Source organism: Oreochromis niloticus, linkage group LG16 (genome assembly GCF_001858045.2).
Source record: "Oreochromis niloticus isolate F11D_XX linkage group LG16, O_niloticus_UMD_NMBU, whole genome shotgun sequence".
In the NCBI taxonomy this organism is placed as follows: domain Eukaryota; kingdom Metazoa; phylum Chordata; class Actinopteri; order Cichliformes; family Cichlidae; genus Oreochromis; species Oreochromis niloticus.
The window spans coordinates 14963903-14978532 of record NC_031987.2 but is presented as its reverse complement, the minus strand read 5'-3'; the positions used below and the strand labels follow the sequence as shown (position 1 = coordinate 14978532).

General features: G+C 38.0%; 2 protein-coding genes across 11 annotated transcripts in view; one reads left to right on the top strand and one right to left on the bottom strand.

The window, feature by feature from the left end:
• The window catches only part of LOC100707624 (plakophilin-4), an 87147-nt gene extending 81810 nt beyond the window's left edge, over positions 1 to 5337 (bottom strand). For 4 of the 8 annotated variants that reach the window (XM_005452992.4, XM_005452994.4, XM_013272650.3 and 1 more), the window contains exon 1: positions 5127 to 5337. The gene's annotated coding sequence lies outside the window, so the exon portion shown is untranslated. The remainder of the gene's footprint in view (positions 1 to 5126) is intronic. The other 4 variants (XM_019353022.2, XM_005452995.4, XM_019353023.2 and 1 more) reach the window with 1 other exon arrangement.
• Positions 4415 to 14630, top strand: part of LOC100705685 (coiled-coil domain-containing protein 148) — a 27947-nt gene continuing 17731 nt past the window's right edge. Inside the window, exons 1-6 of one of the 3 annotated variants that reach the window (XM_019353025.2) lie at positions 4415 to 4436; positions 7335 to 7423; positions 7833 to 7954; positions 12288 to 12391; positions 13585 to 13676; positions 13775 to 13926. In XM_019353025.2, coding sequence (XP_019208570.1) covers positions 7369 to 7423; positions 7833 to 7954; positions 12288 to 12391; positions 13585 to 13676; positions 13775 to 13926 — 525 coding nt within the window. In that variant the 5' untranslated portion in view covers positions 4415 to 4436; positions 7335 to 7368. Of the gene's footprint in view, positions 4437 to 5420; positions 5495 to 7334; positions 7424 to 7556; positions 7616 to 7832; positions 7955 to 12287; positions 12392 to 13584; positions 13677 to 13774; positions 13927 to 14630 lie in introns of those variants that run through there. The other 2 variants (XM_005452996.4, XM_005452997.2) reach the window with 2 other exon arrangements.

Genomic DNA, 14630 nt, shown 5'->3' with positions numbered 1-14630 from the left:
AAAATCTGTACTAAGTCTCCCTCAACCATCAAGATTCACTGCATAAGTATAACTCAAAGATTATACTTCAGGTTACGCTACAGTGTTTAAGAAAAGTTTGCAATTACAGCATAGTGACATGAGATTTATACTTCTGTGTAAAATCTAATTTATAGGGTTGGGAATTGAGAACCGGTTCCTAGTTCAATTCCTTGGAATTGTTAGTCTGTTTGCCTGGTGATTCCGCTTATCGGTTCCACTTTCAGTTGATTTACTGATTTTGTACGATGGTAAAGTGCAAACTGCATCCACAACAGAAACAACTGCATTATACTGCTAAGAGAACTTCGGGTCTTTGTAAACACCTGCACAGACAGCATGTTAACGTTAAGCTAGCCAAGAACCCAGAGTGATGTTAAAGCTGAGTGATTGTCGACACCAGCCAGACCATTAACTTTCTACTTGCCTCCAACCTCTGTTTCTACCGGTTCAAGTAGAATCACTGCGTTGATCACTTTGAAGTCTCTTTGTGCTGGTTTTTACTTTTTTTACCTTGGCTTTGTGTTGTCAACTTTCTGTTCATACCCAAATACTAAGAGAAACATCAACCTCCAACATGGTGACTTTTAAAGAAGAGCCAGTAAGAACCCAATGACAATTGACAAGGAATCAGCACAGATATGTGATATTTTATCAATACAAGAACACCAAATATCAGTATTTTACAAAATAAATTATAGTACTCTGGGAATACGATGAACAAGAGCACTCATCTCACGCACCAGTAATGTTAATGTTAGCTGAGCAAACTTAGCTCAACTGTAAATCCGACACTGGACACGCTTTGCTTTGGTGATTTATCATATTTAATTGTTGTATCAGAAACAGACTGCATTTATTTGAGAACTAGGCTCCATTCAATCACAGATGGCAACATTTGTGGCAGCTAAAGTGACAGTATTGTTTATGCTTGACAGTTTCATTTTGCACCATAATAACTTAAGTGAGATAACTTTATCTTACTGGATAAAACAGATGCTGACAAAGCTTAATTTTAAGGACATAATTTGCAGTTGGAAAAAATGACATTGTATCATGAGTGAAGTATTGTGATAATATTATATCATGGGGTGCCAGGTGAGTCCCACCTCTACTAATTCAGCACACTATTGCAGGGAGTTTCCTTGCAGGATCCACCGCATTATTAAAAAAAAAAAAAAAAAAAAAAAAAAAAAAAAAATTACATAAAGACTTCTTTATCAAAAAAGTTGGGTTACTATGTAAAATGTCTTGGTATCAACCTTCGATATGTTGTTGCTGGGCTATTTTCATTCAAAGAAAGTGATGATTTAGGTATAAATAAATATTTGCATTCTATTTTTTCTATACTTTTACACAGCCAACCTAATTTTTTGCTAGGGTGGTTCCTACTTCTGCACTAATGAAAATAACATTAAAGTTGCCCAGCAAAACTAACAGTCAGCAAAGACGAAGACAATTAAAAAGAAAAAGGTCATTGTCCTGGAAGAAGCTAAATGCTGTGAAATAAGTAACGCATTCACATAAGAGGCCAATATTATACTCACTTGTCAACACACACACCACTACGGATACAAAACACGAGTATTTGTTGTTACAATATTTCCTATTCCACTCACAGTGAATGAGCAGTTGGTGACCTTGCTGCAGAATTGCATTGTGAAGTTGTTGCTTTGGTTTGCTTGTGGTGAGGTTTCTCAAGCAATAGCACAGGTGTCCACCATCAAATTACATTCATTCATGGCTTCGGCACAAATCAAATTCTGCTATTAAAATCTGAGATGGTTTGTGGTGCAGCTGATATCAAAGTGGGGGAAAAGTCGATTACTGTGGTAAGGAATCCAACAGTTTAGATGAACAAAGGCATCATCTAAGGTAACTGCCAATTTTAGTGCATTTAGCTTGACTTGTGAGTGACTGGCTATTAATAAAGATAATCATGTCAACATTTAGCTAACCCTACATTTTGCTTTGGGATTGATGTCCCCAGGCAAAACGTTCAGGTTCCCTGCCATTAGGGCTGGGCGATATATCGAGTTTTTAAAAAATATCGATATATTTTTATACGAGATATAAGATGTGACAATATCCTTTATATTGATATAGTCTGTGTTACATTATAATTATAGTTGTGGAGCCACAAGTTTGCCTCTCTTTCGTCCACTTTTGTCTTTACGCAACGTTACTCGACCTCGCCTCTCCTTCACTGAACACAACTCCCCCTCCTCCCCCATCGCTTCACCTGCAGGCAGCGACAAGATGGACACGGCAAATCTCCGTTAACGAGTTACTGCGCATCGCCCCGTGCGTGGGGCTGGATGGCGTCAACGTGTTAACGAGCTAACCACGCTAACGCCATGCAGCCCAGAGGGGCTGCACAGCCTAAAATCCTTTCATTCTCTCAAAAGTTGACAGCGCGCCTTTTGTATGAATTCTGGTTGTGCTTGATGACCGAACCGATTTTATGTGATACACAGCGCTCAGCAATCTGTCAAAAAATGTTTTGGTACGACTTTGGTAAGCTACGGAGCTGCACCTCTTGATGGATTGTCGGAGCATTACGGCTACCAAGGAGCCTCGCGGAGTAATACGTACTGTGCTTCAAGGTAATATTACCGTATTGTGTGTGTATAAGGACCATAAATGGCACCTGTTAAGAGACGTGGTTATGCAGCTGATTTCAAACTCCAGGCTGTCAGTTACGCAGCAGAAGTTGGGAACAGAGCAGCTGTGAAATCTGTCTATGTTATTATGCTCAGCGTCTTTTAGTTTACATTCTGACTGCACAATTGTGAGCTTTTTGTTATGCACAAAAACAACATTGTTTTGGTTTATTTATGGAGCATTATTATTTAATAAATGCTCATAATTTATTTTTGAGTAGTTTTTTTCATGTACATCTATGCTGTATGTTAATAAAAGTGCCTGTGTGACATCTGGGACACAGCTTTGACTAAGAACTCTCTTTTTGTTCTTACTTTATGGCTTTAAAAAAATATCGAGATATATATCTTATATCGCCATCCAGCTAAAAAATATCGAGATATGAATTTTGGGTCATATCGCCCAGCCCTACCTGCCATGTGAGAAAACTGCTCTGGTAAGTTTTAATTCTACACCCATAGCCAGTGATGGTGCTAGTGAATTACAACTACTTCCACAAGTCATCTGTGAGGGTACATTTTAACCACTTGTGCAATTCAGAGCTGGGGGGAGAGCTGGAGCCAATGCCAGCTGTCGTAGGTTGAGAAGTGGGGTAGACCACGGACAGGTCACCAGTCCATCACAGGGCTAACACACAGAGACAGGCAATTTAGAACCTCCCATTAACCTAATGTCCATGTTTTGGACTGTGGACGCAGGTACTTTTAAAAGCAAGCTATGACAATTAAGAACAATAAAAAATAAAAAATATACATATAAAAGTAAATGTTTTTTCTTTTTTTCCCTTTACTATTCATCTTCTTCACAGACTCTCTATAATCCTTATCATTTCTTAGTGCAGCCACTATTTGCCGTTTCACATTAGAATCACTCATTTCTCTTTTTACTAATGTGTGGCACATCCCAGCTTGAGTATTTTGACCTTGGTGAATTGGGACAAAAGCTTCATTTTAAAGATTCTGGGAATCCAGAGTTTCCCGCCTTCAACTCTAAAACCTTTTGTCTGCTTACATTTACACCTACACGGTTTCACCCCCACCTCTGTGGGTCTGCACTCACTGGTTTCCCTCTCCTTTTTTCATTTTGTGTACAGACAGACAGACAGACACACACACACACACACCTGTAGCTTATATATTCTCATGCACTTCTTAAGTGTTTATACTTGATGCTTGTGTCTGTTATGCTTGTATAGTATTGGCTACAGATTTCCTTTTTAATAACAAAGTAATCACTTCATGATGTGATTTCTTTGGAAATAGAAACCTAGAGCTTATATAATTACGATTATATTTGATCGCTGCCAATTTTTTATTTTTCATTTTGTCATCTTAATTATAAATTATATCCCGAGTCATTTGTTTCACTGACATTGTGATTTTATGAGACTGTTGTGAATATGGTGGTTTTCCTACATGGTTTTTCCCCTATGAATTAATGCTACTGATAAAGAAGACAAATATAAGCCGTTAAAAACTAATACAAAGAGTTGTTTTTGACAAGAACACTTTGCACTTTAAAGTGTTTTTGTAACACCTAAAGATACACTTTGCAGTAGAGGCACATTTGTAACAGTACCTGAGTATTCCTTCTACCACTGCCCATATGATACTCTGAAGAGCAAGCACTCAGTTTGTAACCAGTAAAAAGCCTTCAAAGACAGCAGTTTGGTGAGGTTCGCATGAACAAGGTGGCCTGGAAAGGACTCAAATCCCCGGTCTGAATTACTGTTTCAGTCTACCCCTGCCACAAAGGTAGGTTGTTCTTGCACGGTGCAAAACGATGACAACGTAGAGTCACGGTTACCGTTAAAAAGGAAACGACCCTCTTAAAATGCAAAATAGAGTCATTAAATATGGCGTAGTTTGAACCTAGCTAGTTCAACCTGAGGGTAAAAGGTAAGCCAATCTAATAGGAGCAGAGTTTGGATCTACGCCCCTGGGCGACCTCGCATTCCAGAGATTCCCACACTCTAAGCTCACCTGCCTTTTCCTGCACTACTTAGCAACACGTTTTCAAGGGCATTGCCACAGTAAAGTGAGTTTTTCTACAAGAGGAAAACTAACCCCGGAGCAGTTTCCGTGCATTTACATTAGCCGGCCAAGTTTTCACCCCCACGGTTAGGCATGGCATCAAAAACAGCGCGTGAAGGTCCCTCAAAGGTGTGCGTTGTTTGCGATGATTCGGTCACAAGAAACAGATTAGGGTAGTATTAGATTCTTCCCCGCTGAGAGGAAGCCAAAAGAAGCTTGTCTTATGCCGCATGCACAGACGGAAAAAAGAGAAAGAAAAAAAGCAACCACTCTCTTTTCACTTTCCGACTTCAAGTAAGCAGCCCATACCCTCCTGCCTGCTCTGCGCACAGATGCTCTCGTTTCTCCCTGCGTATTCACTCCAATTATTTAGCAGTTTGCAAAGAAAAGAAAAGAGAAACATTTCCATACCTTGGGAGGATTGTAGTTGCGCTGGCTGAGCTGCGGCTTGGATCTACATTGGAATGTGTAACTTCATCTGTAAAGTCCTGCCTTTTAGTCCCATGCATGTGGAAGAATGAAACTCGCGTCCACACTCGAGTGAAGAAGACGACCCCTCGGCTGCTCCTCGCTTCCAACAGCAGTCCCAGGCAATGCGAGCGTGCATGACGTCAGCGGGAATGTGGGAAACCGATGTGCACTCCTGATTGGTTTCAAAGCGAATACGGGGGCGTTCCTGAAGAGGTACGCGTTGTTAAATTAACCAATGACTGAGAAGATGATAGTTACCTTGGTTACCTGTTTTGTCAACCCATACACTGTAGAAGGGAGAGAACAAGGTAAGCTAGGTGGCTCGTCGGGTATAAATACTTAGTTTACAACGCAAATAATCGCTAATTGTTGTGTGTAACTTTATTGTAGGTATAGTTTGAGCTTGGTCTTGTAGGAAACCTTTGGTTCACTTGGTTTTGGTTTTTTTTTGTAAGGTTGAGCATAGGTTCTACACAAGTACTGTCGCTAAACTATAGCAGTAGCAGCTGTGACAATGATAAAGTTAAGTGTTTTCTAGTTTAATTAAGGACTATAATAATTGGTAAAAATCGGTAAAGTAAATTAACAGAGCTTGGCTTGGAAAATATTTTAGGCTAGTTGTATGTCCATAGTTTTAACAGCAAAAAAATGACAACCTAATGATTTTTTAAAAATATTTCTTTTGTACATTTAACCCATGTGCCACCTTTTCGCCACTGGTGTTATCTTACTCCTTATGCAAATTTTGGGGGCTTCTATTAATTATTATTTAGAATAATGCTATGTGATGCAAAAATCATAAGATAATATTTTATTATTTCAAAGCGTTTGTTCAAAGCGTCAATGTATGATATTTGCAAAGTCATTTATTAGCAATAAAATCAAATGAAAGCATATAAAGAACACTTAAAATGAGTGACAATGCCATTCTTTATATCTTAACCTGTACCTGTACCGAATTTCAGTGGATGTAAAATTATTATCTCGGAGGTCTAGTGTTACCCATAAGGAAGGTAACAGCAGTGACAGTTTTCATGGAAAATGCTTTTTACAAAATAGATGCTGCAAGCATCAAACCACATGATGTCAGTCATCTTGTACTCACCAGATTATGTCATTTAATCCATTTATATTCTGTTGTTTTGGGTTTTGTTTTTTTTAACAATTTCCTAACTGTTTTGTATTAGTGACTTCAACTAAAAGCTTATTATGAAATTACGAGATAAAACAGAAAAAAATCTGATAAATGAAAAGAGACACTGGTCTCATCATGACCATTTCTTTATAGTGCTTCAGGAAATCTGTGAAAGTAAGTCAAGTGATGTCATTATTGGGATGTTTTGTTTCAAAATAATAAACTTTTCTCATAACACCAGTGACACAGTTTTAAGGGACCATGACTTTCTTTATATATCTTATAATATTTATTTCACATTTTGCTTCATTGTGTCACAGTCATCATATTTTTAACATATCTGATTGATTTGATGCATTTTAAATATAACAAAAAAAACACAGCCTTTACCCACCATACTCGACTGTGGGGACAAACGCGGTGGTGGTGCCTATTCTAATTGTAATATTGTGAAATTAAAGAATGAGGAAGGAAAAATTATTCAAATTTAACATAGAAATAAATTGTAAATAAAGTGGTTTTTAAGTGTAGTAAAAGCCAGGGACAGAAAAATTGACATTTCTAGAATGACCTATGTCTTGAATCCTAACCTTGGCTTGCCATTTGGTGTTGAAATGGAAAAAGTAATAATTTTGCTGTCCTTAAAATCGGTATTTAAGTCTATATGTAATGGAGACATGGGCAAAAAATAGACAAGGATTCAGAACAGCGCATCTGTTTTCCCTCCAATCATAGAAAAATTAATTCCTGCATAGTTCATCCCATCTCTTCACACACCATGCATTTGAAAGGAGAGGAATCCTGTGCGAAAATCTTTCCAAGCTTAATCCAAAACAAAGGCAAAAAGGAAAAAAAAAACATTCCAGCAGTATATCACACACACACTGGCTCCAGTACACTAAAACTTGTTGATGTTAACTAGCATTTTAAACAATGTCACACCAAACTTTTTTTGTAGGCAACAAAGCTGTGCATGTGTGTGCAGCGCAATAATTAATGTCTTTATTTTGAAGGTACTCTGGTGCATGAAGATAAAGCTCAATAGTGATGAGTGGAAAGGATCTACAAACATTCATAACAAGCATTAAAGCAGAAGATGTTGGTAAGTGAGTGAAAAATGGCTGGAATATTCTGGCTTCTGACATAGTGGTCTACTCAACTGTTGAACCGGTTTGACCTGAAGCCCTCATGTCGAATTCTCCAGGTGCCTTTCAAGTCTGTTGTTTTTGTCACAGGCACAGCTTGTGTTTATCCACCTGCTTCCTTGAGTCAAGCCGAAGCACTGAAAAAAAACGTCTGACACAGTTTGTCTCTGCTATCCCCCTCCTCCTGTGCAATCATTTCTTTATTACGCATACAATCCATTAGAGCTTAACTGGTGTTGCTCCTCTGTCTAACCTTTTTTTGCTGAAGTCAGCATAAAGTCTTTACTTCAGACATTAAAAGTGATGAGATTTTCAAGAATTCCAGTGATCCTAATTCATCCATATCATCTGTTTTCATCCATGCAGAAAAACTGACAGTGCGAATGAAAAATGGTCTTGGCAGCTCAAAGTACAAGCCGGCAGAATATAAAAGACTACTAGCGATTGTTGATGCCAAACGCGAGGAGACTGATCTAATTGGACAAAAGGTAACCTTTTGTTTGCACTGTCATCCCTGTGCTAATAAAAAAGCTGTGTTTTCCTAAAATAAAGTCCTGTTGCATTTAATAACACGTTGATTCAGCAGCAAATAAAGGAGTATGTGCAATAAAACCACTCATTATACATCAAAGGAAGTGTTAACTAAACAGCATGTCCTCAGTAGTAGTAAAAAGTGCAATATCTGTGTGCGTGTGTGTGTGTGTGTTTACCTTTTTCCACTCTTTCATATATGCCACACGCTGTAAAAGGATTTCATTTAGCATAAAATAGACATTGCATAATTCTTGTAGTTTGTCCAACAACATGAAAGAGAGCAGTAATATCACTGCCATACAGAATGGCATTTCTGTGAATATTCATTTGGCTTCCTGTGGGTTTTCCCACCACACTGTTTGAAGTTCATAGTCATATGATTCTGAGCTGATCAAAAAGTTAATGCTAGGGGCACTGGAGATTAGACCTGTGTTGTTTTAATTAGTAAATTGTGTCAGAAGCCTTCTAGCATCATCGTGGTAGCCCATGGCTTCTTCCAACCCTGCGCTCTGGATAACCTAGATAAGAGAGGCTATGTTCATATTGGCCCTCCTGAAAAAGCAGGCTTTTTGAACATCTCATATTGGTGATGTGATAGGGGTAAATAAATTACCATGAGTAGCCTCAAGCATGGGATCATTTTTGCTTTCTATAAATGGACTGGCAGCATTAGTAGACAGTAAACACTTGGTAGCTCTATACTACACTCTGTGCACTGTGTTACCCAATATACAGATATGTGTGTATGTAAACACTGAAAAAAGGAGTGGGAAACATATTTTTTTCAATACTGTTTTGATTACAGGTAGACATCCAACAAATGGGCATAATATTGCTACATTTTCCCTACTGATTCACCTATATTAATGTTTATGTGTTTTTGCTGAAAGACATTGACTTTATTATAAGAAAATGCATAACTGAAATATACCATGTCTCCAATATTGTGGGAGAATCCCCTGTGTGTGATTGCAAAATTATTGATCCTTTACTCATGTATGACATTTCAGAGATGATTTGTATTTCAAAATGTATTAAAAAGAGCAATAAAGAATGAAAAAATGCATAAGGAAAGGGTATATCAGAGGGCCTGCTCAGGATGGAGCTGATTTGGAGACAAAGTAAAAGAGGCAAGGTTGAGATGGTTTGGCCATGGGTAGAAGAGTGATAGTGCATGTATTAGGAAAAAGATGTTTAATATTAACTGCTAAGCTAAAGGAGAAAAGGAAGACTAAAACGAAGGTTAGTGGATGTAGTGAGAAAGGACATGCAGATAATTGGTGTGATGCAGAGGATAGGGTGGCAACACCTGAAGGGAGGAGCTGAAAAAAGAACGAGACATGGCTTGTAAATACATGTGGTTTAAGTTTAAAACCTTCAAAAAGAAAAAGATGACTTTTTACTCATTACGTATGAAAGGAAATTAAATGTACTCATACAACTATTTTTACATTGTTCACGTGGATGTCTACGAGCTGAATATACAAACCCTATTATAGAGAATTTGAGACGCTGTGTAAAATATAAATAAAAACAGAATGGAATGATTTACAAATCACATAAAACTATATTTTTTAATAACAGAAGATAGAAAATATGACATTTTAGTATTTCATGAAAAATATTAGGTTACTTGGCAACGGGTCAGTAACAGGTCAGAGAGTATAAAAAGAGATCTTAGAGAGGCAAAGTCTCTCAGACGTAAAGATAGGTTAAGGTTCACCAATCTGGAAAAAAATTGTGTCTACTAATTGTGGAAAAATTCCATAAAATTGCAAAGATTTTAAACAGCTTGTCATCTACAGTACATAGTATCACCAAAAGATTCAGAGGATGTGAAGAAATCTCTGTACACAAGTGACTAGGTTGAAGATTAATACTGGATGCCTGTGACATGCAGCACTGCATTAAAAACGGGCATGATTCTACCATGGAAATCACTGCATGGGCAAAGAAATACTTCCAGAAATCACTGCCTGTTAATGCAGTTCAGCATGTCATCCACAAAGACACGTTAAAACTCTATGATGCACAGAAGAAGCCATATGTAACATGATTCAGACAGGGCACCGGCTTCTCTGGCTTAAAGCTTATTTAAAATGGACTGAATCAAGTGTTAAACTGTTCTGTGGTCAGACAAATCTAAATATGAAATGCTTTTCCAAAAAAATCCTTCATCCTGGACTAAAGAGAGGGATCATCCAGCTTCCTATCAGCTCTCAGTTCCTGATGATATGGGATACATCAATCCAGCATCTATTACAAGAGCATTACTTCGTAGTAGAAGAGTCGGGGTGCTGAGCAGGCCTGTCTGCAGTCCAGAACTTTCACCAATTAAAATCATTTGGCACATCATTAAATGAAAAATATGACAAAGTTGTGCAGCAAGAATCCTACGTCAGACAAGAATGGAACAACATTCCTCTCCCAGAAGTCCAGCAGCTGGTCTCCTCAGATGTTTACAGATTGTTGTTACACAAAGAGGAGATGCTACACATCGCTAAACATGGCTCTGGCCCAACTTTTTAGAAATGTGTTGCTACGTTCAGATTGAAAATGGCCTCATTTTTTTCTTGAAGTAGTGCAACTTCTCATTGAACCCGAAGAACTGCTGCATGTTTATTTCCCAGAAAGTAGAGAAAGAATGAACCAGAGTTGGAAGAAAATTGTCTTTATTAGTAACATCAATGCTTTTTCTTCTATGACAAGTCAAGGAGCCTATTGTAGAAAGGTCTATGGAAAAGTGAGAAATGTATAAAACCTGAGAGTATGAAGGGTGAGCCATGGATTTACACAGAATATTCTAGGTCAAGTACAGAGTTGGTTTTCTGATGGTATTATGGTCTTCCGAATCGCAAAGAAGCATTTTCAATTTTTTTATCCAGGTATTTCGTATGGGTCTTGCAAGGTGGCACGTAATCCAGGCAGACCTTTGAATATTTTATACATTTTTTACATTTTCTGTCTGGAAGCCAGGAAGTGTTATGTCAGCAATCTTTAAAATGCCATACATTTTGTTTAATAGTGTAAGAATGTGAACGACAGGAAATATTCAAAAGGCATGAAATTAAGATTGGTGTGGGTTAAGAAAGAAATGAAAGAAATGTTGTTAAATACATAAAAATGTACAATGTGGTGTGAGAAAAACTTTAAATATGAGAATTAAAGACCTCAATTTTCCTCTGGTTAGTTTTAAGCAAACAATAATGTTCACTAAAATGTTTTAAGTGCCTTTACCTAAAAAGTGATTGGGAAGCTAACCAATTTAATGGTTATTATAATGCTAATAAGAGTGGATATTAATGGATTAGTTTTATTTGGCAGAGTGAGACTACAAATGAGGTGATGTAAGTTTTGCTCCAGGCACAGTTTTTGCAGTCCAAATGAGTTATTAGACAGCCAGTGCAAATTAAAATTACCTATAATACACTGCCTGGAAGAGGCATGGAATATCAGCAGTTTAGCCTTTTTCTTTCAGTGCTGCACTAAAATCCAGCTGAGCACTGTAGATTGACTTACTATAAAATGAGCATTAGCAAAACATATCCAAAAACAGCAATCCCCTCTGAGCACATAGACAGTCACAGCATTTGAATGTACACGTAAATCCCTTTATTCACTGCTCATCTGGAAATTACTTGCAACCATGTTTTGGTTTTGTGAGATTATATTTTGTACAGTCGTCTGAGCCACTGACCCGTGTGAAAAAACACTGATAAGACAATGAGTTGCTACACTAAAGGTGCTCTAAGGAAGTGCTTTAAAGAGGGTTGATGGGGGGAAAACCCCCCACAAGCGATGATAGATTAAGACTGCTACCTCCCCCATTTCTCCTAATAACATGCCTAATGTGTATCATTTGTGTTTCATCAAATTTTTTCCAGTTTATTTTGTTTTTTTGCATTAATAGTGACACTGTTCCAGCTGAATTATCAGAGGTTATGAGTCACTCAAAGACACAATAATGCTAATAAAATCTGAAGCATGCCTTTAAAAAGCAGGAAAAAATACTTTTAACCATAAGAATACAGCGTATTTCACATTCCTTGCAACATTATGATGTATGTATAAACTATATGTTTTGTGCTTCATTCAAAATGGTCTAGACTGATGCGTTAAAGCACTGCGCATAGAGATCTCTCCGGATGAAGTTAATTGTAGGCGGAAATAAATGTTCCTAGTTAAAGTGCATTTAAAAGCAAGCACTCCAGCCAAATGCATGTTGTACTTCCAGGAAAACTGTTTATTCCTGCTTTGCATTTAACTGCCTTGTGAACCATCTTATAGGTTCACAAGACTCGCTGTGCAGCCAAGGCAACCAAGGAGAGCTCCATATTACGGCAGCACAGACAGGTGTGGAGCACAGAGTGCCTCAGGCTGCAAAAGGCTGAGTAAGAGCCCCCTATTACTCCCTGTCATTATCTGCTGCAGTTTTCTGAATCTGCTATTACACCATGCAACCATTCCACTTAAGCCCCATTATGCCTAGCCAGGAACCTGCATGAAAAAATAAAGAAATAAATAAACTGGACGCACAAAAAAGATGAAACAGAAAAAATGTATCAGAGAAAAAATGAAGAGAAGATATTTAAGCTGATTTTCTGACTCCATGACATTGAATTAACAGAGAGAAGTGGGTGGTTATAGCCATGCAGAGACAGAGGGGTATACTGAATGGAGGAAAAGTGTTCCTCTGTGGGTTGAGGCAGAAGTGTGGGACTGGGGGCCCCAGCAGTGTCATGTCTTGTGAAGTGAGAAGGGCAGCACTAGCTCTGGGGTGCAGCTTGTTTGGCTGCATAATGACTATGTCTGAGCCACCCAAGGTTAATGATGTACACAAGCGTTAGCCTCAGTAATGAGCCTAGTCATAAGGATGTGCCACTGCTTGCATCTCTCTCCACACATATCTAGTTAAAGTACCTTGGGATTCAAACAGGCAAACAGGAAAGTATATCTCCATGGTTACTTGTTCCTTTTTGCAACCATCTCAACCATGTTAGCAAGAAACAAATAATTATTGTAGCTCTCTCTGTGGGTCATTTCAGTATGAAGCTGCTCACAGCAACAAGACATCCTACCTCTAACTTTTGTCAAACTTTTGGAGAAAGTCCACCAGTCAAGTCTGTAATACTGTGTGTGTGTGTGAGAGATAGATGGAAAAAAGTTCTTCTTATGGCCATCTCTAAATGTAGAATTGTTGTAAGCCAAATGCAAAGAACATGCTTTTTTATTTTACTCATTTAAGGGTAAAATTTATACTTTTTACACTGTTATGTATAATTAGCAGCTACCTTTCAGGTCATGGCCGCTTATACAAATTCAGATCAATAAGTTGTCATATAGTTTTATAGATTAAGCTACAGAGCACTCCATAACGTTAGGAAGCTGAAATTAACTCCATGTTTATTAGGTACTGCATTAAAGTGATGCTTGCATCAATAAATAAATAAAGTCTCTTATTCTGAAATAGGCCTTTTTGCATAATGATATAATGTATGCTTAGGTTTAAAATGAGTTCATTATTTGTCATTTAAATTAATGGATATGTTTGCATTTAATAGAATGCATTTGTTTTCTCCAACAGAGAGAAAGCTGAAAATGACATCCATTATTTTATAAAGCAGATCAAGCCAAACAATATAACGGACAGTGCCATCTTTTCTCTTCAAGAATATGGTAAACAACTACATTTTTATGTGCATTTGTGTCACCATCACCTTGCTGTTTAAGCAGTGCACTGCTAATGTGTATACCTGTGTGTTTTGGGGTTTTAGAGCTGTTTCTTGAGAGGGAAATTGAGGCATTCAGGATAAACACTGTGCAGCCTGTTTATCGACTCAGGGATGACCTGGTCTTCAGACTGGGTGAAGTACAGCATCAGCAGCTCTCTGCGCATCCATCAAACTGGGAACAAGTGATACAACAGGTATTGTGAGATATGGAATAAGGGCTTAGTGACTTTGATAAAGACCAGCCATATATATATATATATGTATATATATATATATATGTATATATGTACATACATGTATAAAAAAGCGTTTTGCAACATATGTCCTTGATTGGGAAAAAAAAAGAAAAAAAGTGGCAGTATTTTTTCCTGTCTATGCACTTCAAGTCTTCAAAAGCAAATCTAATCGTCGGAAACTCTCTGCAGGTACCAGACCAAAATAGCCCATCCAGCTCCTCCACAGAAGTTTAAAATCTCTTACTTTCACACAGTGATCTTACCTTGTGCCCAGCAGTATATGCTGTCCATGAAGCTGTTGTTTGTAAGATATCTGTGGACCCTAAGACATAAATTCTGTCTGTGACTCTGAGAGGCTTTTTGCTGGCTCTAGAGATGAATCATGAGATTAAGGAGTTAGCTGGGTCTTTAAAGAAACACCATACTGGGAATGAAGCGTCTCCCAGCCATTTTGTCGGACCTGTGTAATTCATGCTCCCCCCCCCCATGGCCTCCTATTCTCTTATTGGCCCATAGCCCTTACCCACCTGATTGCTGATAAACACACACTTTGTCTTCCTTTCCCAATCTCTTATTCCACCACTTTTCTTTTCTCTGCCTCACAATAAAAAAGAGAAGCTGAATGCTGTATAATTATGCTTTCATCCTGGAGTGAAAGTGAG